This window comes from Agelaius phoeniceus, chromosome Z, assembly GCF_051311805.1.
Source record: "Agelaius phoeniceus isolate bAgePho1 chromosome Z, bAgePho1.hap1, whole genome shotgun sequence".
NCBI classification, from domain to species: domain Eukaryota; kingdom Metazoa; phylum Chordata; class Aves; order Passeriformes; family Icteridae; genus Agelaius; species Agelaius phoeniceus.
The window spans coordinates 5,066,236-5,092,074 of NC_135303.1; the positions used below are offsets into that span (position 1 = coordinate 5,066,236).

Below are 25,839 nucleotides of genomic sequence, written 5' to 3' on the forward strand. Positions count from 1 at the left end.
AGTATGAAGCTGTGAAAAACGCCAATCACTTGTTTTTAAAAAGTTTAATGATAATAAAATGATTATTAAAATAGCAATATAATTAGAGTAATAATAATTTGGACAATTTGAATTAGGACAATACGAGACAACAGAAACAAAGAGTTATGGACGCCCGGGTACCTTTTTCTGGGCAGCACAAGCCCGAAAAAGGACCCATGTTAACAGAAGATTAACCCTTAAAAACAATGGCCTGTTGTATATTCATACACCTCATACATGATGGATAAATTCCATTCAAACACAGGATTCTGTCAGCTTCTTCCTCTTAATCCTGATGGTGTCTTCAGGGCTGGGCAAGGTGGGAAGAAGTTCATTTCTTCTGATAATGGAGCAATAAATTCTCTTTCTCTGAAAGATTCAGGTGTCCTGTGGCTGCTATCTCGGTGCGAGTCCTTTCTTTAAAAAAAGTATCCTACATAGCATGGTTTCTATTTTAACCTTATGTTATAACCTAAAACTATACTTAAAACACTACTTAAGAGGATTAATACAGCATAACTTTCTAACACAACACATATAATATTCATTTTCATATTTGCGAAAAGCCAATCATAAAATACGCATTTTTCTCAAAGCTGTTCCCCCTTGTCCTCTCACTACATGCCCTTGTAAACAGTCTCTCCATCTTTCTGACAGGCTCCTTTCAGTTTACTAGTTTGTGAATTTTTGGCTGGTTTTCCCTACTAAATTTTCCTTGAACTCTTTCTATCTTTTCCATTCAGCTTCTATATGCTGGTGAAAAGAACTTTTAAAGGCCCCAAGTTTTGCAAGTTTCCAAGTTTCACTGTATGGTGAAGTTAAGCAAAGCAGTCTGAAGATCTGCAGCTTTCACAGGTGGTCTTGTTCTTTGCCTACCAAGAGCTAATTTCAGGAAATAACTGAAATTGTAGAAGCATTCTGGGAAAAGGTTTATGCCACTCAACATAGCAAACACTTGAACTTTTCCCAGAATAATTTCAGCTTGCTATGAATAGCGAGCTGTTATTTTCATTGATTTGCCTTTTATCAGTACCATATTCACAGAATAGGTTCCTGTTTTCAATGTCTCCTCCTTTCTGTGCATCCAGTGACTCATTTGCTCCCTGAGAACTGACCTATGTGCATGCAGCCCATTTCTATTTCCTGGCCATTTCCATCTTCATTTCATCTACGTGAAGAGATCCTAATTTAGTCAAAGTGATCTCTTTCTACCCCTGTCATTAACAAATCCTTATTTTCTGTCCTGCAGACTCAGAAGCCAGAGATTGTTTTCTAGAGCAGAATATCGACTTGCCCAGTTTAGAGGTAATTAGACATAATACATTTCTGTAGCAGAAATGAGTTCAGCTTAATTTTTTTTTTTTTTTTTTCCCTGATCAGGGCTCTGCGTCCGTGCAGCTACAGCCACGGAGCTACTGACGGGATTTAAAACGATGTAATCTTTTTCACTCCTTGCAGTACTGGTTTATCCCCACCGAGTGGCATCCGTTTCATTGCTAGGCAGTGAAAACTACAAACTACTCAGGCTATCTCGTGTGTGATAGCCTGAGGGAAGAAGGAGAGGGAGGGAAATTAAAATGGCAGTGACTGCAAGGAACCTACGGTGACACAAAAATAAAGTCGCAATTTGGGCCAGCAACATCTGCACTGCAGCCACCTCTGTGCCTGCAACTTGTGTAGAGATACCCAAATTCTTTAACATGCCAGCAGTGATACCTCTACTGCTGCTGTTTTGAAGCAGATCAGCAATCCCTGCTTGAACTTTCAATTTTTAGTCAGGTCCTCAAATACATAATATTGCACTGTCACTGCACCTGAAGTGTTTCTCTCCAAAGCAGAGTTGTGCTGGTCTGGGCTGGGGTAAAGTTAATTTCCTTCCCTGAGGCTGGAGTGGGTCTGTGTTTTGGATTTGTGCTGAGCTCAGGGTTGATGATACAGAGATGTTTTTGTTATTGCTGACTGAACAGAGCTGAGGGCTTTGCTCCTCCTCATGCTGAGGAGACCCCAAGTGACCCCAGGGATGTTCCAGACCGTGTGACAATATGTGCAGTGTGTAAAGTGGGAGGGAAAGGAAAGGGGGGACATTTAGAGTGATGGCATTTGACCTCCCAAGTCACTGTTCTGTGGATGGGACCCTGCTCTGCTGGGAATGGCTGAGCACCTGCCCAACCACGGCAAGCAGGGAATTCATTCCTCGTTTTGCTCTGCTTGTGTGAGCCGCTTTTGCTTCCCATATTAAACAGTCATTATCCCAACCTGTGGGCTTTCACCCTCCCAGTTCTCTCCCCAGTCCCACTGGTGGGAGAGTGAGAGGGTGGCTGTGTGGGCTTGGCTGGTGACTTGGGGTAAACAACACAGAGGTAGCTGGTGTGGAGGTGGATCTCATAGCAGTGAGGTGGGAAAGCATGTTAACCACCACAATTTAAACAAGAAAGACATTTTGATGAGTTTTCCTATTTACCAGGAAATAAGAGCAGCAGTTTCTCTAAGACTGCTGGTGACAAGGGAGAGATTACTGCGTGTTCAGGGTGGCATCTTAGCAGAGCAGAGAACAGAGGAAGCCACAAGAGAGAAATCAGACCACAGAACACAGTCTGTGTAATAAAAGTAGAGTAACAAATAAGAAAACATAAAATTTCATCAATTTCCAGCTGTCCTGGGCATCTCAGCAATAATTTAAAGACAGCAGGTGATAAACACCTGAAATGATCCTGCTCATCCTTGAGCCAAGTATACAGATGCTGAGAGAACTTTGTCAGTGTGAGCTGATGGTATTAGTGTGTGAGCTGGGTACACCTGTCTCTGTGTTAGTGTGTGTGAGAAACAATTGTTTGTGTTTTGCTGATTTTAAACTGGAAGAACACATGCCCCTTTCTTCATAAATTGGGAGCAGGCTAATAGTGAGATCTGAACAGCACAGTGTGCATAAAAGAATTTTAAAGATGGGCTGTTGTGTTGTATAAGTGGAAAGCTCATTGTGAAATCAAAGCACAAGCCTGAACTTACTCTGTTGCCCAAGGAATTTTATCCTGACCTTAAAAAACCCCACTGTAAACACCTGCTGAATAGTTACCCAACTTGAACATTCTCCAGAGTATTTTTCAGAGGGATTATGTTAATTTATGTGTTTAAAAAAAAAAAGGTCTGTCTACTTAGCATGGAAGTATAGCTGGTGAAGTTGCTGCCTAATGTGAGATATGTATATTTAATGTTTTATTTTGTAATATCTGTTGGGGTCCTACAGGCAATGGCCTGGAGTTCAAAAATAGTGCCTCAGGGGGAAAAAAAGGAGGAGAACTTCTTTGGTATATTTCATCAGTATGCCTCAAAACTCTTCTTTCCCAATTCAGAAAATTAGGAATAATCTCTTTTTATGAATTATTAGGTTAAGTTTTTTTATCTTCTAAGATTTCTCAAGCTCAAGCCTGTGGATCAAAATCAAGTCAGATGAAAATAGTAATCCTTGTCACAATATGGAAATGGACATTTCCACTGTCTGCTCTCAGCCTACCACATTTGTGATTTGTAGCCATGTGCCACACTGCTGTCTGTCTCCTTCCAAACAAATTCTCACTCTGCTCCACAGTTTTCTGCCTTGTTTCCCTGTTTTCCAACAGTTTTTTATCTCCATCAAGCTGCTTACTTTGATCTTCTAGAGCATTTTCCTGTTTCCTCTCTCACCAGCACCATATATTCATCAACCCTGCATATTTCTTTCAGTGTCACTCCCCACTGCTTGCCTGGTTTTCTTGCTTTCTCCATGGCATCCTCAGCATTTACTCATGGCTTAGTACACCTGTCAGTCTCCTGTCTGTCTCTCTGAGAATCTGGCTGTTCATTCCACTTTTGTCACCTTACTTGTGCATGCCTTCAATCAAAACTCATAAACTCAGGCCCCACCTTTCTGCATCTTCCAGCTTCATCACTCTGGTTACCCTCCTTCTTTTCCAGTTTTCCTTCAGAAGGTCAGATCCTGTCTCCTTTCAGATTTTCTGGAAAAAGAGAGAAAACAAATCATAGGAAGTTCAGATGGCCAAGTTTCTCCTAACTTAACATTACTCTGGTTTATTTTCCTTGCAAGCTGCTTAGTGCCAAGCTAAATTGGAAAGTGCAGAAATAATGTTGGGGTTTTTTTTTTAAACTGAGCAGTGGTGTTCTTTGACTTACATCCACCTCAGCTCCATCCTCCCTCATGCCAGATTATATTCTCCCAAGCATTTAAGGATCCATTTAAAATTTCTCTTCTCCTGCAGCCTTTGAAGCAGAAGCACTGTGTTCTTTCCTCGGTGAAGCCCAGGACTGTAGCAGCTGCAACCAGTTCTGCTGGGTCTCTCCAAGAGGTCCCTGGTGTCTACCCTTAGGTCATGGACACACAGGTAGGCAAAAGTGTGTGCTTCAGGCTATGGATGTATACAAAAAGAGTTTATCTGTCTATCAAAGAAATACTCCAATATTTTGTCTCTTTATTGCAGTAGTAAACTCAGTGATGACTTCACATAGAGTTTAATTCAGGTTAACAAAAATTAGGATTCTTGGCTGCTAGGCCTCTCCCTAGCATGTTTTGTTCCTTAACAGTATTCTTTCTGAAAGGAGCTGATTTATAGAGTAGACTTTAACTCTTATTACCTTGTTTATCTCTCTACTGCATCCTTAGCTATATCCCTTGCTGACTGGTTGGTGGGACCGAGACAAGCTCCAACCCTCTGTTGATCCAACCACAATTCAAAGGATGCCTTTCCCTGCAGTTGTGACTTTCTCTCAGCACTGGCATGCTGGAGTGCTGTGCTGTCACGGCCCCTGGGTGAGCTTTTAGTGATTGTATTGACTTGTGGTTGAGCTCCAACAAACACTGAGCACCTCCCTATCCTCTCAGTAGGTACCTGATTCTCAGGACTGGGTGCTCAATGCATCTCCTGTGCCTTTCCTCACTGTAATGCAACAGTTGTGGGCCTGCTTCATCCAACTGCTCAGGATTCTCTTTTTCTGGAAAAACACATGTCAGTAATAGTAACTCCTAGCTAGTTTCAAGGTTGTAATCAATCACAGCTGGCAATACATTCTTCACCTATTCTTCTTACATATTAACATCATAGGTATATAACTTAATAATGTCAAATGAGGCCAAAGCCCATTGCATTTAAGTCCCTGTATATATTTAGCAAAATAATCATCTTTGCTTACTGTAACTCACTATTTCTATTAAAAAAAGCTAGGAAAAGCAGTGGTTTGGGGCAGGTCATCCTTCAGGTCAGGAGAAAAACAAGGAGACAGAACAAGACCTTCTCCTCAAGGTTATGGTACTAACTCTGTTTATTGCTTTGTCAAATCCTTCCCAGTCTGGTCTCACCTAAGAGCTGCTGTAGAAGGGAAGAAAAGGATAGAGGAAGACCTCAAACAGTACAAATGACAGGCCTCAAACTACTGTGTGCTGTGCACTAAGTCCTGCTGCATTCACTGGCTTTTCTGTGTTACATCTATCAGCAGGGCAACAGCCCAGGTCTTTAAAGCTCATTAGATATCAGTGGATTTTAAGTGTTCCAAGAGCTCCAGGCATCTAGCACTGAGGGAGCATAGGATGTGGGATTGCTGATTGTCTCAGATTTAAAATTGTTTTTTTAATCAGATCTGCTTATGTGAAATGTGACACAGCTCATAAAAATACTGTTTGGTTGGGATCACATCTGATAAACTTCCCTGCTTCCCAGGGAAAAGAGAGAAAACAAGGCACATTTCCATGCATACAGTGAACATAGATGCTTCCATCAATATCTGACAATTTCAAAATACTCTTTATACTTAAATTTTACCTGGTAATCTTACATTTCTGAGGCCTTTTTTCTGCTCTTTTGTTCAGTGGCTCCATTCACTGTTATTTATAGCTAATTTTTGTTAAATACTGATATAGGCCTTGTAATACACCACACATTCAGCAAATGAGATCTCAAATAAAGAAGAGCAATGCTGGGAAGATATTGCATGTTTTCTACCCTATTCATGTAATACCCTAATGCAAATGCAACTGAACCCAAGACTGTCCCTGAGATGACAGCTTCAGGGCAGTCATTTTTCCTCCTCCATTTGCTTTTATAAAATGGTGTTCAGAGGTATTCTACTTAGGGCTTCAGAACTGAACAAATAGTCTCTTCTGCATGAGAAAGAGGAGCTGTCCTATTTAAGGCAGAATGCAGAGCAACTGTCTTCCTTCCCTCTCCCATTTTCCCTTGGAATAGCAAAGGATCTTTGGAGACTTGACTTGGGCACAGTCCTGGGCAAACAACTCTAGGGTGACATGGCTTGAGCAGGAGGCTAGATCAGATGGATCTCAGGGGTTGCCTGCCAATGCAAACAGCTTTGGGATTGCTTTAACCTTGAAAATGTTTTTTTCCCTATCCTTTATATTTTTCTTTTCCTCAGAGCTGTTTCCTGACTGATTACTGCTGCAGCGAAGACGATGTAAAACCAAGCTGGGACTCCATCAGCTCCTGCAGAGGGACAAGTCCAAGCTGTGAGCTTGTGTCTGCAAAGTCACTGCCCCTTATTCAATAAATTTTGAGTGCATCATCAGTCTAACTGGACAGATGAGGGTGTGTGTGCTCAGAAGCTGTCTAGTGCCATAGCTACCACCTGACAAACCATTTGTGGAGCGTACTTCAACTACTAGATTCTGGGAAGGATTAGTTAAGGAGGGGAGAAAAAAAAAAAGCAACATTCAGCAGGAAACAGACTTCTCATTGTGCCCCTTCATTGTATATTCTCCGTGTTCCCTTTTCTGCTCAGAGGCACAGGCCAGTTTGGGACACTCTAAATTGTCAAGAGCAGCAAGGGGTTACCCGGAGTGTGCTTTGTTTGGCAATACAGACGGCTTTTTTTGTTAACTGACTTGAACCCATTGTCTGTGCCCCCCCCTCCCAAACCTCTCTCCTGCCCTCACCACCCTTATCCCCAACCCAGCTCACCCTCTGCAGATCCCCTTACTTTGGGTTCATGAAGTACAAATTAGCATAATCAGATTATCTGCATGGGGTTGTTCAGCACGGAGCTGAAAAGGAAGAAAAGAAAAAGTGGCTCACAAAGAGGAGCCCTGAGGAGGGCAGAGCGGGTGGCATTGCTGTTGTGCTGTGGTGCTGAAAACTTGCACCTGCATAGCAAGCAGATCCTCTTCTCACTGAGGACTCTCAGATGGTATTAAAGCATAGGAATTAATTGGGGGGAGGGTAAGGACACTGAAAGGATGACAGGAGAGCTGGGATGGAGAGGAGAGGAGAGGAGAGGAGAGGAGAGGAGAGGAGAGGAGAGGAGAGGAGAGGAGAGGAGAGGAGAGGAGAGGAGAGGAGAGGAGAGGAGAGGAGAGGAGAGGAGAGGAGAGGAGAGGAGAGGAGAGGAGAGGAGAGGAGAGGAGAGGAGAGGAGAGGAGAGGAGAGGAGAGGAGAGGAGAGGAGAGGAGAGGAGAGGAGAGGAGAGAGGTTCTATTCATGTAACTGTCTGGACTGGACTCTCTCTTGCTGACAGAGAAAAACAGTTTGATTTCTATTCATCATGGAGAGGAGATCATCTTGGTAATCTGGCCAATCAAGATAAGACTTTTAGAGTTTCTGCTGGAGACTGATAAGAAAGGTGGAAGAAAAAAAAAGGCAACTGTCTAGGGGCAGGGTATGTGTCTCTAGGGGGAGTTTCCTGGACATTTTCTGTGGTGGACTTGCCTTGCTAAGAGTAGTAAACAATCTGCTTGATTGCCTTAGTGCCTGCCCTGATTCTCCTCTTTCTGCCCATGCTGGGAGATGAATGCTCCCAGAGGACTCAAGACTCAAATCCGTGGCCACGGGTTTTAAAAGCAGCTAGGGGCTCTATATGCTGGTGTATTCAGGAACATGAGATTGAATGACTTGAAGGTGCCCGCTTTTAAAAATATATTCAGGCTGCTTCCACACTACCAGCTTTTCCAGCTGAATTGTCTGACCAGTCAACCTCATCTTTCTGATGTATCTTAAAAGCATTCATGAACAGAGATTACAAGAAAAACACCCCAAAAAGCAGTCACGGCAACCCTAAAATGTTTCAAGTTGAGCCCTGGAGATCAAGAGTCTTACTGACAGCCCCAGCCCTAGAGTTTTTCCTTACTTCAGAGAGACAGGATGAAAGGAAACATAAATGTCAGGGTAAGTCAAGCTTTGAGGCTGTATTTATGACAAACTCCTGCCTAACTTGAACCTCCAGTTTTCAAGAAGACTGTCTTTGGTTTGATTTATCTTAACAGCACCACACAGAGAGCTGCTGGAAATATTTAACTGATGAAGTTGTGATAAATAGAAAGAGAAACTTTTTTCTTTACTATTATTTTAGCAATATTTTCACTTCTTTGAATTTAAAAATTTTACTTTAGCAACCTAACAGCTGTACTATTGAGGGACATACAAAACATATTTGATAACCAGAAACACATAATCAGTGTATGTCTGTTTTGGTTCAGGAGCCTGTGTTGGGAAATACTTTTGGGAAATATTTGAGATTAATTGAAGCCACTACTTCAGAATTACCAAATTACTGGCAGTTTGAATTACTTGTTAGATGTAAGAGAAACAAGGTGATGTTACTCTTTTTTCTGCAGCTGACATATACAGAAATGGAGTCTGTCCATGTCAGAGGCAGAATTCTATGTCCCTACAACAAGTGTAGTGTCCATCCAGGTTATGTCAGGCAATGGCAATCTCTCTTGTTTTCATTTTTTTCACTTACATTATTCTTTAGTCTGAAAGAAGAATTATTTTAATTATAAAGGCAAAATTTGTGTGTTTTTGTTTGCATGTGACCTTAAGTGAACTTAAATTGATTTCAAGGAGATTCTAGAGGTAACATAGATCAATAGATAGTAGATAGACAGAAAGATATAAAGACAGACATGTCTGGTTTGTGTTTTCTGTATCTGCTCAGCTATTCTATTCAAAATTGACAGATAAACTTATGCTGCTGAAGTTACCTACCATGACTTTCTCACTTCTAAACCTGAGAGCTGTGAGCACCTGTTGGCACTCCACATGTCTGTGCAGAAATGTGGCCTTTGAGACTGGGCTGTGCCAAGCACAGTGGCTGGGCATGTTCACCAGACAGCAGCCGGCTGCTCTTCTGTGCCTGGAAATTTGGGAAAAATGTTTGCAGCAGAGCTCAGGAGGAAGAGCCAGAGCAGGCAGCTCCCTTCAGTGCTGAGTAATTTCAGTTCCCTTTCAAGTGGTGGGAATATTTCCCACCCAAGCAGGCTGTGCCAGCACCAAGTGCTCTTGGCAAATCCAATCTGCCAAGCTCACTCTCTCTGTAGGGAGCTCTCAACTGGCAGCTGGCTTTTTGCCATTCAGTCCCACAGAGACCACTGCAAAGCCTCTCAGCAGGACCTGATTCTTCCCTCGGAAATATCTTTTAACCTACAGGCAGTAAAATATTTCAGGTCACGGTCAGCTGGTCAGAGATCTTGTGGTTAACTAGGTCTGATAACCTCCACTCAAGGTGCTTTTAGGCGCTGCAGTTTCCTCTTGAGAGTTCAGGTCTTTCCAGTAAGTGTAAAGCTTTTTAAAGCTGGAATTTAGTGCTGTGAAGTCTTGAGCTGAGGGAATCCATAGGTTACGTTCTGGTTGGCTGTAAATCAATGTATCAGAGCATGGCAGCCCTGCTGTGATCTGAAGGCAGAGTTAATATTGTCTGCTCTTGGCCTTTCTCAGCCCCAGGGCTGAGCCCTGCTGTCTGCCAGAGTTTGCCAAATACAGTCACCAAGAGAAAATCAATGCTAATCAATGTCTACAGACAGGGTTGGAGGCAGAACACCTCCCTGGAGACTTGCTGTCTGCAGGCTGTCATCCTTTAGCTTTTCATTAAGGTTTTAGGCTACCTAAGAGTCTGTTTTTCAAAGTGTAGAGTAGGGAATTGCAGAGAGAGTGAGGGACCTTCCCCATCTCTAAGGTACTGTGCCCCCAGTATGTGTAGAAAGGTGTATGCTGGGGGAACCTCTGCTGCCCTGTGCTTGTGGATACCTCTCTGCATTGCTGGCCAGTGTAAAAGTCAGAGACTTCATCTGAATCCCCAGTGCAGTCCATGCTGCGATCCACAGGAGTCTCACTAACTTCTTCCTGCTCCTCATCCTGAACCTCTTCTGTGCTGGTCTGTGACACTGACACTCAGCAGGACAGACGTACCCAGGAAAGACTGTCTGCTCTTGGCCTCTCTTTCTGGTTCTCGGTTCTGAGGTGTCTCTTCTCCAAAAGAAGTTTATCACAGGCTCCTCTCTTGTGCTCTGCTGGGTTTGCAATCCCAGCCAGTGAAATAACCTGTGGAGGGATGGGGTGTGCATTTGTGTGCACGTGTGGAAAGGAAGCAGGGTGAGGATACATTGGGATGAGGCTCTGTTCCTTACACAGAAGAATTGGACCAACTCAAAGTGCAAAGAAAATGCTGCCCATGGCTTACAGAGAGAACAAAATTGAATAAATTCAACCAGATATAAGTTGGGCACAGGGCAATCTCTCTACCTTCTGTAACCCAAGTGCTTTTTTGAGCTGCTTCTTCCACTCACCTCTCCCCTCTGATTCTCTCAGCACCTGCTGTATTAAAAATACAATTACACCCCTGAAAAGTGGCAGATTTGGGCTCTGTCACTGTGTCAATGACCTTTAGATTTAAGACTGGCTCCCAAGTGACCCCTGCCCCACAGGTCAGTAGTTAAGTCGTCCATTCTCTCCACCTCCTTTCATCACCCAGCCTTCAAAGAACAAAAGTCAGATCTGCCTTCTCACACTACTTTAGCCATGCTCACTGCATTTCATTCCCTAGCAGCAAAGAAATTTGTGAGAACTGGTTAAATACTGGAAAACAAGTTCTTAAATTGTTCACGAATCATATGCTTGAGAAACTTATTGGTGCTGCACCTTTACTTTTTGTTTAGAATCAGGTGCTGGGATGGATCTTAGTGTCCTGAAACAACTCTGCTTTGCCATTTAATGTAGCTGTCCCAGGAATCCTGTGAGTCCCCCTCTGTGATGCTCACTGTTCCTTCATTCCCCCATTCAAACAAGGCTGCTGAGTACAAGCCTCACCACAGGGTCTTCCTCAGCGTGGGCAATACTCCAGAAACACATGTGGGATCTCACTGTGCACTGTCTAGTGCCAGGCACAGCACGTTCACATCCACCAGAATTTGAATCCACAGAATCTCAAGCCAAAGCCCAGATTGCAGACCTGGCCTTACTCTAACCACAGGCTGGCCCTCACTGGGATTCGTCAGGAGACTACAGCATCCTTTCAGGATACATTTGCAACTCATTCCTTTCCTTACACGGCCCCAAATATCCAATTTCAATTACATTCCACAGCCACAATGGGGATGTTGAGAAAGTGGACGTGATGGGCGTCAGCTCCCTTAGGCTCTGTGACAGGTGAACAGTGGCAGAACTTGTTTCCTGCCTCTGGAGAAAGTAATCCTCATTTGAGCTGAAAAGTGGAGCTGTATTGTTCCACTGATCCTGTTAGAAATTCCAAGTGAAGGAGTGTCTCACTGAGGCTCCTGCATCACAAATTCACAGGAGCACACTTCACATAGGAGTACCATGGGTTGGAGCAGACCATGATTCTTTTAACTTTCCAGCACTCTGGTTTTTCATCCTTGGAGATAACCAAGGATGCTTCTAGAAAATACCACCTTAGCTGGTCTTCCTTGCATATTGACATCCATAGCTTCACAGGAAAAAAATTATAAAAGTAAAAAAAATACTGTTCATAAAACTCTACTCAGCACTGCTAGTTACAACTGGGGACAGCAGGATCCTTAGGACTAGGGATATTTTTGTCATTTGTACTAAGGTTTTGCCACTGCAGCAGCACATCTGAGACATTTTCAGCCAGCTCCAAATAACTTGGTACATCTCCATGGCAAAGGTCCCGTTATCTCACAGCACTGTGTTGGCATGGCTGTACCATGCTCATTTCCAGAGGAGGGATTGCCACACGATCCTCAGCATTTAAACTAATTTGACATCACCTCCTGGAAGCAGAGGGCTCTCTCTAAGATGACATTGCCTTGTTTGGTATAAATACATACTGGACATCACACATAAGTACATTTTGAACCTCACATTTACTGATTTCTTGACTTTTGTATGTAATTCCTTGAGACTGCGCTTTGCTAACACACATTTTGTGCAGAAATTCCTCTCTTGGTGTTCACAGAACACTCTCAGGGGTGTGAGATATGCAGTCAAGCATGGAACTGAAACTGTCCCCGTGATCCAGTGATTTCCCATCTCTTCCTCTCAAGTTCTGCATCTGTCACCCTAGTGCTTCCTCTCCCTCTCCAAGACTCAGATTTGGTTGGGGATTGGATTGTTCTCACCAGCTGTCAGAAAGAAACAGCTTTACATCCTACGCTCCCCTCAACTTTGAATTAATTTTTATATCCAAACCTGGACTCCTGTTTGGATCTCTAGGTTGTGCCTATCTAAACATCTCCAGATAACAATGGACTCCACATTAATTCTTTAGAGTGTCATATGCTTTTTAAAATGAAGTTGATTAAAATCTTTTGAATTGTGAATTTTTGGAAGAGATAAATAACAACATTGTGCAATGAAATTTTAGTTATTTGTCTCTTTCAAGGGCTCGTCAAAATCTTCTTAGCACATAGATATAAATACACTATGAACTAAAAGCATAAGGAATTACAAAATAAACAAAGAATTCCTGTCATTATTCATCATCTGATAATATTGTTTCTACCACCAAGACTCTTGCATAACAGACAGCAGAAAAATCCTCTGCTGGAAATCACATCCTAAGGTCTTTGAGATCCTCTACTGAGTGCAAATGTGAAACGAAATTTTAGAGAAGTTTAGAGCAACAAAGATTAGTTTCTTAAATAATTTATTTGGAATATATTAGGTGTTAAATAACATCATATAGCACAAAGTGTTATCAGTTGCACTGCATTTGTTCATGATGACGCAGATAAGAAATCCCCAAAACACGAAGAAGAAACTTGACCAAAAAAAAGAAGTCTTTGGTAGAGAGATCTAGGGAAATACTTGCTGAATGTGACAGTAGGGAGCTCCTAAACTGAAAGGAGATCAAAGGAAATGGTGATATGAACCGAAGCAATAACAAGAAGGGAAGGTTTTTAGCATAGAAAATACAACAAGCATGTTATGTTACAAAATTGCCAGGTTCCCTTTCCCCTTCCCAGTATGACAGCTGCTCACAAGATGTTTTTCCTCACCTTGGTGATTTGTGTTTCCTAGGATAGCAAGTGACTGATAGACCAAACAGCACCACCACGCCTCAGCAGGGAGTGCTCCGGTTTACTTGGACTAATTTGTCCTGCTGCAACTCCAGCAAGCCAGCGGAAAGCTGGGAGGAGGATGTGGCTCGTTACCTTGGAGGTGTCATGCAGAAGAGGCTGTGGCTCCATTTAGTCACATTAAGGTGGGCAGAGGTGGGGAGGAACAAACAACAAAGGACTCTTGGTGCCTTTCCACTCAGCTGCTCCCCAGGGCCACCCTGGCAGCTCACAAACCCAGGGACAAGCAAAGTATTCAGAAAGGAAACCAAATCAACATGAATCGTTCCAGCTTTCTTTTTTCTTTCTTTCTTTTGGTCAAAATCTGTCCACTGGCATGCCTGTACCTCCCAGCACCAGCACGGGATGGGGCGAGCTGTGTTCTTGTCAGTCCTTGGCTTCTGTCAAGGCTGAGGACAGCTCAACATTCCCACAGCAGGAGCCAGCCCTGGCTTCTTTGGTGCACCTGGTGCTTGGTGAGGCTTTGAAAGGCAGCTCAGCTTCAGGTGCCAAATCCCCTCATGCAGAAAGGCCGTGCATGCTGCATGCACAAACCCAAGTTCTGCTTTCTGAAAGCACCTCTTTGTCTCATGAACAAACAGAAACAGCCCAGGGACATGCCTGGCCTACAGGAGCTACATTTCTTCACCAGTCATGAACAATTTTCTTTTCTAAGCCTTGACATGTACCTTGGCCCACATGAAAATCACGAGGCACTTGTGTCAGTGGGAGCAGGATCTCACCAGAAAGCCATTCTGCTTAAACCTGGTGTCATTTTCTCTGCTATTTTGGGCTGCTTATAAATCACATGAGCAGACCAGGCCTTGTCTGGCACAGGTCATAACTCAAGTCAGGAAATTAGATTGGATTTTTTTGTGGGCAGCAATAACCCACAGTGGCCACTTTCATGCAGTTTATCATGTAAACACCCACAGCGTGATGGTTCCTACGGGGCAGTGACTCACAAATGGAAGATATTTACACCAATTTCTTTGTCCTTGCCCCATTGGCCCCTTTGGGATGGTATCCAGGTGCGAGAACCTCAGCTAGGGCAGGTGAATTTGGGGAGTTTAAGGGCAGTCAGTGAGATGTGCATGCATAACCATAGACACAGCTTTGTCCACAAAGGTTTTCACTGAGGGCTTTGTCCTGGCACCTCCCTCCCAAAAAGGACCTCCCCCATTGCTACAGATCCTACGGAGCAACAAAGGCATTGAGTCACCAACCTCTTTGATGGGCTTTTAAGGTAGCTGGGGTATAGCTGACCATCTTCCTTCCTGTGCACCTGTCACTGCTATGGAGGAGATTTACTTTGCCTATTGAACCCACTGAAACTCATCTGTGACTATGGATTTTGTCGTTTTGAATTGGCACTTTTTGCTTTAACCTAACATTTAATTTTTGCTTAATGTGCTTTGCCCTGACATCAGGGGTCCCTCCAGTCTGATGAAGAAATATGTAGCTAGGTTCAAGGGCTAGGACTTAAATTGAAAAAAAAAAAAAGTATCAAGCTAGAAATAAGATCCACAAGTTCAAGAGAGAGTGCAATTAGCCCCTAGAACAACTCAAATATCACATCTCTCAAAATCTTTCGCTACTGAGGCCAGATATCTGTTGTGGACAAATTTTGTGGTGCTGTCATAATTCTTCATCTCAATAGTGTTTCCTTGAAATAGAATAGGAGAATAATCTCTTTCCCTGTCAGGAAAGAGAAGGAATTTCTATGCCCTGATTTATGGAGGAGATCTGGACAGAAGACTTTCCTGGCCTGGACTCTGCCACGACAGCAGCGAGTCCTTCCAAGCTCCCAGAGATCACAAGTTCTCCCTCTGGACTTCCAGGTTTTTTGCACGACCAAGTATTTCCTACCCTATTCAATAAAAATTCAAATTAAATAGCAATAAATACAAATAAATAATCACAATACACCAAAGAGCAACCCACAGATTCTGCCAGGAGAGAGGGACTATCACACTAACACCGAGACTTGCACATCTCATTGTCTGCTAGGGGGATGATGCCTCTGACCAACACTCTACTATATTGCTGCTCATGCCGGGACAGGAGACACCACAGTTTTCAATCAGCGTCAGCTCTTCCATGCTCTGCAAGTGTGGGAAGAGCCCCTGGATGCTGCCCCGGGCTGCCACTGCTGTCTGCTGCAGGCCTGGCTCTCCCAGCACCTTGACGAGGAAGTTGATGTATCTCATGGCCAAGCGGAGCGTCTCGTTCTTGCTCAGTTTTTTGTCCGGTGGGTGGGTGGGAATGAGCTTCCTCAGCTTGGCAAAGGCACTGTTGACATTTTGCTGCCTCCACCTCTCCCTGGTGTTGGTGAAGATCTTCCTTGTCATTCTCAAGGTGCTGCAAAGCAAAGGAGATGGTGAGTGAATGCTGGATACCCCTGGTTTTCACACAGGCTGCTTTTTTAGGGCCGCTGTAACCTCTGGGCCAGTGGCAAGCACAGAGTGGTGGTGCTAGGCTGCTAAATTTTACCCCCTCTTGCTGGTGCTCTTGTCCTCCATGTCCTTCACAGAATCACCCTAAAGTCATAATCAGAAGTATTAGAGATGCAACCGGATGTCAGAGTTCAGTAAGAACTTCACAAAGGAGGTAAAGCAGTTTAATTTCCTTATACAACATTTGGTGCTGCTGCAAGCAGAGTTCCCCCCTGCAACAGAATTCCCCACAGACAATGCATTTGTCATCCCACCAGGCTGTGTGAGAGCCACACAGGCACTTTTTATGGGAGAAAGCAGGCAGACCCAGTGCAGAACACATCCCCGCTTTCCCAGCCTCATTTCACACCTCCCCGGGGTCTGCACCCAGCTGGCCCAAGCTTGGTGATTCCTGGCTGGAGCTAAGCCAGGTGGACTTCACCATGGGCCTTCAGTGAGCAGCCAGCCCACACCACAGACATGTGTGACTGTGGTTATTTCTCCAGGGCTGAGCAGTCTGCTTCCCTGCCCAGCCCACACTGGCTGCAAGGGAATAAAGAAAAGTGTCTGGTGGCCGACACTTTTCATTCTGGCTTCTCCTTTAACCCCTGAGAAATGCCACAAGTGTGATCAGTGCATGGGGGAAAGTGTGATTCCTACAAATCATGCTGGCATCCCAGACAAAACCTCTCCCCAGCTGTTCCCTGTCCACCCTCACAGAGCCAAGCATAGGGAGCCCCGTGCCCAGAACAGACCTGGCAAAGAAGAGTACTGAGGCAAGGGGTGCACAGTCATTTTAAATGCCATTTACCAGAAAGGCTGTCAAAAGTTCTTTGTGCTGCCCTTACCTGTCTCCCACCACCCTGGGAAAGTGCCTTCCCTCCTCTCCCACAGCCCTGGAGGAGACAGACTCCTCCATTTCTGAAGCAGCTCTTTATGCCAATGGCATGCAGACAGTTGGAGCAGGGAAGAGCTTTCCACAGCCAAGAGACTGAAGGACAAATGTTTCCTTACCCTCTTAGGCATGCGAAAACCTCAGCTTTTTATACCCATTGGCAAACCCTTCTTTACTGTAGTCCTCTGAAGGGGAGTGGGGAGCAGAGGGAATAGCATCCTTCATCCCCAGGAAGAGGAAGCTTTGGGATGACAGCCCAGCTGTGATCCTGTTTCCATCTGAAGCAGCCTTACACCATGTAAGACACTTGGGGTTCACCAAAACACGCGGTGAAAGTCCAAGGGAACAAAGAAACACAAATGTGACTCACAGTTTAATTGGGATTCCCTGTCAGAGAGCCAAGGCAGGGAAGTTCCTGCCCAGCTCCTTCAAGTTTCACAGATCACCAGCTGCCAGGGGAACACAGCTGCAGCACTGTGAATCCTGTCACAGCTGTGTTCAGAGACCTCTGCTCAGGGATGCACACCCCTGAACACTGTAAATGCCTGCTCTCGCTGACAACACCTCACATGCTCCTCTTGGCCCTGGCCTTTACACTGGTAACACATTTCTATTTTGGTAGAGGTCTGAAATTACTGTCATACCTTTAGGGGATGAGAAAACTGTCTCATCAAAATGGCCTTGTTTCATGAAAGGCTCCTTTAAAAAACAAACTCTTTATATTTCAGGTTGCTGAGAGTTTTTCTTGTCTTTTGTAGACTTACATTAAGACACATTGCTTGATCCAAATGGGGATTATATGTCTCTTTTTATTAATTTTTTTAAATTGTTCTCCTACCCCGTGTATCATTTTTGGTTTGTGCTGTGGGAACAAATCTGCTTGGTGCTTTGCACCTCCCTCAAATAGGTTGCGTGTACCTTTCTGGCAAGAGCACTGCCACATCAGTGGTACAGAGTTAAACACTGCCTTTCAGTGCTTCTCTGTACTGCAATGTTTTCAGTGCCCAAGGCAAAACTTTTGCCTTTACAGATTAATTCTTCCAAGCAGCTGCTCAGATCCATGTGAAATGCAGAATGCCACCTGCTTCTTTCTCTGTCCTCTCTTTTGGTGTTTAAGTTGTTGTTTGATTTTTTTTTCCTTTTTTTTTTTTTTTCATTCTGAAGACATCTCTATCTGTACAGAGGTAACATAGGGGAAGTTATTTGGGTGTCCTTGTCTCTCCTGATGGGTTGACTGGACTGTATTTTGCCAGGCCTTTGGGGCTCTGCACTGTAATTCTGCCATGTGGGTCAGTTTTTGCTGGGTACCTCTTTACATCTCCTTACAGCTGCAAGCACCAAGAGTCTCTGCCTCTTGTCTCCCTCCTGCTCCAGGAAAGCAGGGTAACACCCAGCCCTGGTGCTGTGAACATGCCCTCTGGTCCTGTTAGTGGTGTTATTGGTGGAAAAATAAACCCAGCCTACTCCTTCACGCCGTGCTTCCTTTGTCTCTCCTCTCATGCCTTTGGAAAAGGACAATGCTACGTTTGTGGTCACAAGCCTTGTCAGCAAACAGATGCCTTTGTGAGAGCAGCTCCTGCTTTACACTTCAAAAACGCGAGTTTGTGTTTCTGACATTTATTCGAGATCAGCAAACAACAGCTCCTTTCCTTTCCCAGTGCTTCCTCTTGCAGGGATAGCACTTTGGGGGAGCTTTGTTTCAGGTGTAAGCCACCTTATGTGTCTCTCCACCTTAAATTCTCCTTTCTTTCTTTACTGGTGTGGGTTTCCTGTTGTTGTGCTTGGAGTTTCCATTAGAAACATAGCAGAAAAATTATCCTGGTCCAATCCTGCGGTGATTGCAATGTTTCAGCACAGCTTTTTGCTCTAGTCACCTACACATCCCTCAAGTTCTCTGTAACCACAGCACCTTCTAGTTAAAATGCAGCCAGTTTGCTGGCAAGGGAATCTGATTTCCATTTCTTTTGTCTCATTCCCTTCTTTCTTTTCCTTCCTTCTCTCCAACTCTTCTCACCAAACTTGTCTTTCAATGTACTGTTTGCAACTTCAGGTCTTTGCTAATTTTGCACAACCAAGCAATGTATTCTTTAGCTTTCTCTGATGCACTGTAGGAAATACATGCCATCTACTTGGTCTGTTTTAAATCTGTGCAGAAATCACCTGTTTGTACAAATAACATGTAGATTTATTGCATGAACCTGCAGGTTTGGACTCTGTACTTTCTGCTCACCTTTCCTAAACACAGATTAACAGCCTCACATTTAGCTGAGAATTAAGAATCTAGTAAAACAGCAACTTAAATTCAAGAGGATTAATTCTGCTCTCAGCAACCTAAATCTGGAAGTTTACATCATTTTCACTGGAGGAATTACTTTGAAGGGCAAAATTTTGCACTGAGGAAAGGATTTAACTCAGGTCAGGAAGGCACATCCAAAGTAGGATGTAAATAGAGTTTCATGAGCTAAAGTGCACGTCTGCAACATGTAAAGAGAATTATGCAAAGAAACAAAGGAAAAACAAGCCACCACCACCCACCAAAGAGACAACTAAAGCTCTTTGCACCCCCTACCTACCCATTTGAAAAATATAAAAATGTGTGGTGGGCGGAATCCTGGCTGTTTCCAACGCAGCCAGACAAAAGACTGAGCGGCGGCGGAGATGAAGATCTCTCCCAGCAGCAGTTCTCACAGGCTCTCCGTGCTAAAGCCTTTCAGGCAATTCAGGCAGCAGCAGAGCAGCAGAGCAGCTCGGGCACAAAGCACATCTCTGCCAGACATTCCCCAGCAAATGGCCCCCGAGCCAGCGGTTAATGCCTGAGCGCTGGCAGGGGACTCGCCGGCAGCCCGGCACTCAGTCATAATTAGCAGGATGCTATTAACTAAAGATCTTGGGCGAGAAAGTTCCTCCCTCAAGTTATACCTCTGACCTCGGTGAAGTTAAATCCATGTTGAAACTGGCCGCTGGAGACCTGCTCCTGCAAATCTTAATCAGACAGCAGATGCCTGCTGCCACCAAGAATTGGAGTGCCTCTAGTAAACCTGCGGTGCCACACCATCGCTCCACAGGGGAAACCCGGTGCCTGCTAAAATTGGTTATTTAACACACTGCACTGGATTTTGTTAAGTCCCCCCAGCCCTTAAGTAAATGGCAGCAGAAGAGCAGATGGTTTCCTCTCCCAGGCAGGTGCTTGTGAGCCCGATCTGCCACGGGGAGCAGAGATTCTCCAGCTATCACTCCTTGCTGCTGTGCTTTGTTCGCTTTGCATCCCTGTGATTTGGGCAGGAGGAGAAAGGGGAAATTCACAGTTCCCCTCTTCAGTTTCACACAGGCCTCAGAGCGTGGCACTCAGCTTCACGCAGAGGGCAAGAATGAGCATGGGTATTACAAGACAAAACACTACCTATTGCTGACATGGGACTTTATTTCTTTTTCCCATTCCCTCGGAGGAATAAACTCATTCCTTGCAGCTTAACTATGCACAGTTTGCTGCTTGGATTTCAGGGACTTTCTTTGGGCTGGGAGGGGAAGGAAGGGAAGAGGGGACGATGCACCCCAGCTTGATGGATTTCAAGAGGAGCAGCTCGCCACCAGGTACAGGCTCTTCCCCCAGCTTTCCTCAGCTCATTCTCCCCATTGCTGCCTCCCTGCATCTCAGGTCTGACCCTTCCCAAAATGCCTCCCACCCAAAATCCCACAGGCATACCAGTGGACAAGGACACAGAGAGATCTCAGTGCTGAGAGTGAGCGCTGGGCTGGAAACCAGGGACTTGAGCTTCTGTCTGTGTTTCTGTGGTTCCCTTGCCTCAGGCAAATTCCTTTTTATTTCTTTTTTTTTTCTTTTTTCCCCTGCACCTCCTTGACCCTCCTGCTTATTAACCTCTGCAAGGTTTGTGGAAAAAAATTGTCAAGTGTATGTAAGAATTTGTGTGTTAGAGCAGATACAAGCACAGGGTGGCCCAGCCTTGCAGTGCTGGTAAAATGAATGAGAAGAGCCTTTCCCTGCATCCCCAGGGTGATTCCTTACACTGTCAGTGAACTTCATTTTATTTCAAATAAGATGTGGGAAGAGGAACTACTTCAGGAGTAAACAAGGGCTCCTTTCTCTGCCCCTTGCCTCTGTTGGGGGTGTTATGTGACAATCACACCACGGCACACAGGAGAGCAGAGCAGCAAAAGCACTACAAAAACCAGTCCATGCTGACACAGTGATTTACCTTTTTTAGAGCCTTTAAATCCAGGACAAAATGCACACAGTAGAATCTCTCCTCCTGGGAGCCCTCCTGTCTAAGGGCAGCATTTACAGAAGCTCTCACAGTCACACTCGTGCTCTCACTGAAGCTTTAGAAAAGGGAAATCACTGGAGTCCTCAAAAGCAGCTGTGTGAAGGTCTCAGGACTAAGTCACCGTTCGTGTTTGGGGTTACTGCACTGCACATGATCCCAGTTCCAAGGGGCAGCTCTTTCACCTGACCCAGTGCTGCCCCTGGGTTGCTGAGCTTTGTGATCCAGTCGCCCTCCTGGAGGGTTCAGGTCTTCAGCATGGAAGAGCTCTCTGCTTTCTGAGAAAATCAGACTCCACAGTATGCACACTGTGCCATCATGCCCTCTAGGCCTGCCTTGGGAAAGGAAAATCTGCAATGAAATGAATGGGCTGCCACCCAGATGGGTTTTGGGAGAGCACAGAGTATGTGGCCAAGACCTTGACAGTAATGATAAAGATATAGCTCAAGAAAAGTTTTACACATGGAGTGCAAATGCACTCTGCACATGGGAGTGGGCTTTTTGGGGTTTGGGGGTTTTTGTTGTTGTTGTTGGGGGTTTTTTTTGTCATGTAGCTCTCTTCTGCTCAATACTTTTTATGGCTCTCTGCAGAAAGATGAATTATACCAAAAAAATAAAGAACCCGCTCATGGGCTACAACAGCTTTTGCTAAATGGAGTTCCAGTGCATTGGCAGGGGCATGACAGCTTGCTAAGCTGAGAAAGGAACACTCTGCCAGGTTTAGCTTTTATTTGCTGAAGCTGCACTTGTGCTGTTTTCTGTTCCAGAGAATCTGAGAGTCTCTCTCGGAAAAATGCTTCTCTGGCCTGAACGACAGTTCCTGTGGGTTTCCTTTAACAACAGTCTCTGCCAAATTAACAGCCCAAGTACTACAGAGAGACACCTTCACGGTGCTTCAAGGTAAACACAGAGAAGAAAAACAGTTGGGTTCTGTTCCAGGAGTTCTTCGGGTCTCTTTTTCGTTTTTGTTTTTGTTTTTTTGCACACAGGCCCAGTGTGCAAAACCCTGTTCCACACTGGTATTTCTCCCACCTCATTGCATCACCCATTCCTGCCTCCCTCTCTCTGGCCCAAGGAGGCAGGAGGGCAGCTGTGAATAGCAGAAAACATTTGCCTGTGTATGCAGGGAAGTCCACATCCCCCTTCAAGTGAGGAGTGGGACCCAATGCTGCACATCTTACAGCTCGGCAGAGAGCAGTCTGCAGCACCTCACGCTGTTGGAGAAGTTTTTGGGAGCAGAAAGGGGAAAATGCAGCCAATGCAAAGGACATTTGTATCAGGGGGAAATGTGGGTATTTATTGTGTTTGGATGTGGCCCCCAAACAATATTTGCTCTTGCTTTCTATCCAGCTCTGCTCTGATGCTGGTGGCAGATCTGTCTGTGACTCAGACACAGCAAGACTCGAGGTCTGACAGCACCCAGTGTCCTCTCTTCCTGCCAAAACTCCCCCGGGCTGCTGCCCACCTTGGGTCACACCAGTCCCTTGGGTCACCCATGAGCACAGAGGGACGTGGCCGCCACGGCAAAACACCAAAATGCCAAAAGTGAGATGCAAACCGCTGCAAGAGAAGGAGCACAGCCCCATCTTCTCCTGATTGTCTTGCCACCAGCCTCTGTGGGGCTGCTCCTGAGAGAAACACCAGCTCAAAGATCATCCCTGCCTCAGCCACCTGTGTTCAGTGCACAGATTTCCTGCCTGGCATGCTGGCTCCGTGAGCTCATCATTCCTTGGATCACCTGCTCATATCACAACTACCTTAAAGGTTTATGTAAACAGGCAGTAAAACCAAGCTGCCTTTATCTTCTGGGTTTTTTCCTGGTTTTCTGGGGTTTTTTCTGGTTGGTTAGCTTTGTGGTTCATTGTTTGTTTGGCCTTTATTTTTTTCCTTTTTTTTTAAATCTGTGTGAAATAATATAGAAATGCATGGTGGAAAAAGATTCTGAAAACAAAATATTGTCCTGTAATGTTACAAGGAAATCAGGAAGGATAGGGACAGCTACTTCAAAAAATGTGCATGTTTTGCTGTTTATTAACTTTCTCAAAAAATTGTTTTATGCAGAAGGCTACCCCTGGAAATAGAAACACGTTTTATACTCGCAGTTTCAAAAGTTTTGTCACAAATCTGAGAGTTACTAATATTTAACAGGAAAAGTGAAAATTTTTTTAAAAATGCTAAGCTTTTCCTCCTAAGTGCACTGTTGAACTGCAGAAAATTCAAATGCCTGTATGTTTTACATCTGCATCAGATGTAACACAGATGACCAGTAAAGTATGGGGATATTTTTAAATATGTGAGGATTGGAATTTAAAACTTATTCCTTACACTTTTACCTGTTGACACTGAATTTCCACACAGTCTAGTGAGTAATTAGTACATGATTATTTGTGCTTTGGCAAGGAATTTGTTTTAAATATCAAACAGCATTGGAGAATTCACTTAGGTTTTATTTCTAAACTCAGGGAATCTATGATGCTCTGTCTAATCCTTTTGCACCACTGCAATAACTCTGATTTACAGCAGCTTGCAATGCTATAAATGAGTTTGCCTAATGTGCAATTATACAGCTGTAAGAAAATCTAGGAATAGTTAAGAACAGTGATTATAAAATCACTTTTGTTTCCTCCACATCTCACCGCCAACATTTCTCTCAAAAGCAGTAAAACCAATCAATATTTTCTTCTGGTAAGGTCTGACTCACTGAGTCCCTGTGGGGACTAGGAATTTGGAAAGCTCAGGTACAAACTGTCTCTTCACTTGATGAAGTGCAGCCACCTCTAAGTGTCTGTTTGTCAGATGAGATGCCTTGCTCTTAAATTTTTGATGACAAGAACCAGAGGTGCCACAATAAAAACCCAGAGAACTGGTAAAAGGCCACTGAAGAAATCCCTTCCTTTTAGGATATTCCCCGCTCGGAGGGGAAATTTTGGCTTCCCTAAGAAAGCTGCAAGATAAGCCCAAAAGAGGGGAGGATAGCTGTAAAGAGAAGAGGCCATTCACTTACTTTTCTGCTACTTGTGCCTCTGGAAACCTGGTCAGGGGGCGGACAGGCAGCAAAATCAGGAGCTTCCTGTGATTCTTTCCCGGCTGCTTTTCCAGTGCCTGCCCACGGAGCTGGCTCTTGCTGGAGTCAGCCTAGCGCTGGTCCCGGCTGCCTCATTTATAGAGTAGCAGTTCCTTTGTCTGGCGCGTGTCACCACTAGTCCTGGCAATCCAGGGAGCTCGTTTTGCATCTCCCAGGAGATGCTCCCTCTGTCCTGCCTTTTCTCTGCTTGCCACATGGCCCCCCTGCCCTTCTCTGGGGCTGGTGTGGGCTGGTAGCTGGAAGCATCCTTGCCAGCTTTAGCCACTTATCTCAGTGACTCTGGCTAGAACTTTGCAGGAAAGGATGGAACCAGCTTTAGCAATGGTCTAATTTTCCCCTCTTTTTCCTCTTCTGATTGAGGAGATTTAAAAAGAAAAATTACTCATTTATCCAGCTCTGACAATGTCAGTGTTTCCAGAAGCAGAGATGGCTCTTTCAAAAGCCCTGCTGAGGAACAGGCTGGGAGTATTTATTGCACTCCCAGGCAGGAGGAAGCTCCTGCTCTGGTCTGACAGAATGTGAGGTGTAGCTGGGGGGATGAAAATGTGCAGACCAGTGGATCCTGCCCTCCCTTCTTTGGTGGGATCTCCCTCTCACTTGGAGTCACAGCTGGCACATTCTGCAGGCAGAGGATGGTGACAGCTGCTGCTGCTGCCCCAGAGCTGCCCCAGCCCTGGTGCCCCTCTGCCTCACTCTGTGTGGCAGCAGGAGGTGAACTCACACCTCTTCCAGCCTGCCCTTCACTCCAGGGCACTGGAGGGTTGACTCATGCTTTTACAGCAAAGATGAGCCAGCTCCACGGCCCTGTGGCTAAGATGTAGGGTCAGTGAAACACAGACTTGTGTTTCATTGCTGGGGTGTCCCCAAAACTTCCTCTCTGAGCAAGGACAACAGGCCAGCAAGGTGACATCTGAGTGCAAAACTCAAAACCTGCAGAATAACCCCACCCCAGTCATGTGTCTGTGCCCATGACAGGGACTGGTCCATCCAGCCTCACCCTGGGCCTGGGTAACCACTCATTTATAGGTCATTTATAGGTCATTTATCACTCATTTATAGGTCAAACACTGGCACAGGCTGCCCAGAGAGGTGAGGGGTGCTCCACCCCTGGAAACACTCAAGGTTCCTTTGGATGGGGCACTGAGCAACCTGATCTAATTGAAGATATTGCTCAGTGCAGGGTGATTGGACTAGGTGGCCTTTAAATGTTCCTTCCAGCCCAAACCAATCCTTGTTTCTATGGAGTCATAAAATTGCCCCAGGCACAGGCCAACTACCCTTACTGCAACCATACAGATCCTTTGGGACCTTTCTGCTCCTCCATCCACTTCTCCTTGAAGTGCTGGGAGTTTGCTTTGGATGAACTTAACAGCAAATAGAGAGAAAAAGAGCAAGATACCTGCTTATGCCCTGGAGCAGCAGGAAATATCCTGGGGATACCAAGGAGGACAAGGGGTGGGGAAAGAGAAACCCCAGCTCATCACCCCCCTGTCATGGGGCAGGCAAACTCCTGCACCCAGGACGAGCCGCTCCAGGTGCACTGCGCCACTCCTTCCCTCCGCCAGCTCCCAGGAAAGCTCAGCTATTTCCCAGGCCAGCTCACCCCAAAGAGCAAGACGGCTCAGCGGTGCTCGCCTGTTGGGTTTTTAACAGCGCTGAGGATGTTTCAGCAGACGGGACTGCCCCATGAATCCTAACAAGGCAGCGGCGGAACGATGCGGTGGCTCTCTCCGGAGAGAATGAGCCTCGGGTCCCTGCCAGGGCAGGGCTGCTCCCTGCAGAACTCGAGCGGAGGTTCAGCCCTTTCACACGGTAAA

The 25,839-nt window shown here is 45.1% G+C and overlaps 1 protein-coding gene and 1 long non-coding RNA gene across 3 annotated transcripts; one reads left to right on the forward strand and one right to left on the reverse strand.

Annotated features, from left to right (window-relative positions):
* Window positions 1-4,307: 4,307 nt before the first annotated feature.
* Window positions 4,308-6,596, forward strand: LOC143692188 (uncharacterized). The gene is made up of 2 exons (XR_013180044.1): window positions 4,308-4,397; window positions 6,436-6,596. It is a non-coding gene; the product is annotated as an uncharacterized LOC143692188 (long non-coding RNA).
* Window positions 6,597-12,898: 6,302 nt separating this feature from the next.
* Window positions 12,899-24,142, reverse strand: TAL2 (TAL bHLH transcription factor 2). Of its 2 annotated transcripts, none has more exons than XM_077171786.1 (2): window positions 23,942-24,142; window positions 12,899-15,688 (listed from the first exon to the last, which is right to left on the reverse strand). In XM_077171786.1, exon 2 carries the CDS (start codon window positions 15,676-15,678, stop codon window positions 15,334-15,336), a length of 345 nt encoding a protein of 114 aa, XP_077027901.1. In that variant the 5' UTR covers window positions 15,679-15,688; window positions 23,942-24,142; the 3' UTR covers window positions 12,899-15,333. The 2 variants fall into 2 exon arrangements, with proteins under 2 accessions (XP_077027901.1, XP_077027902.1); XM_077171787.1 differs by lacking the exon at window positions 23,942-24,142 and adding an exon at window positions 19,231-19,428.
* Between the last annotated feature and the right edge of the window lie 1,697 nt (window positions 24,143-25,839).

Bases quoted from the DNA above. Each gene is read 5' to 3' on its own strand.
- TAL2 (XM_077171786.1), bottom strand. From the start codon at position 15,678: ATGACAAGGAAGATCTTCACCAACACCAGGGAGAGGTGGAGGCAGCAA.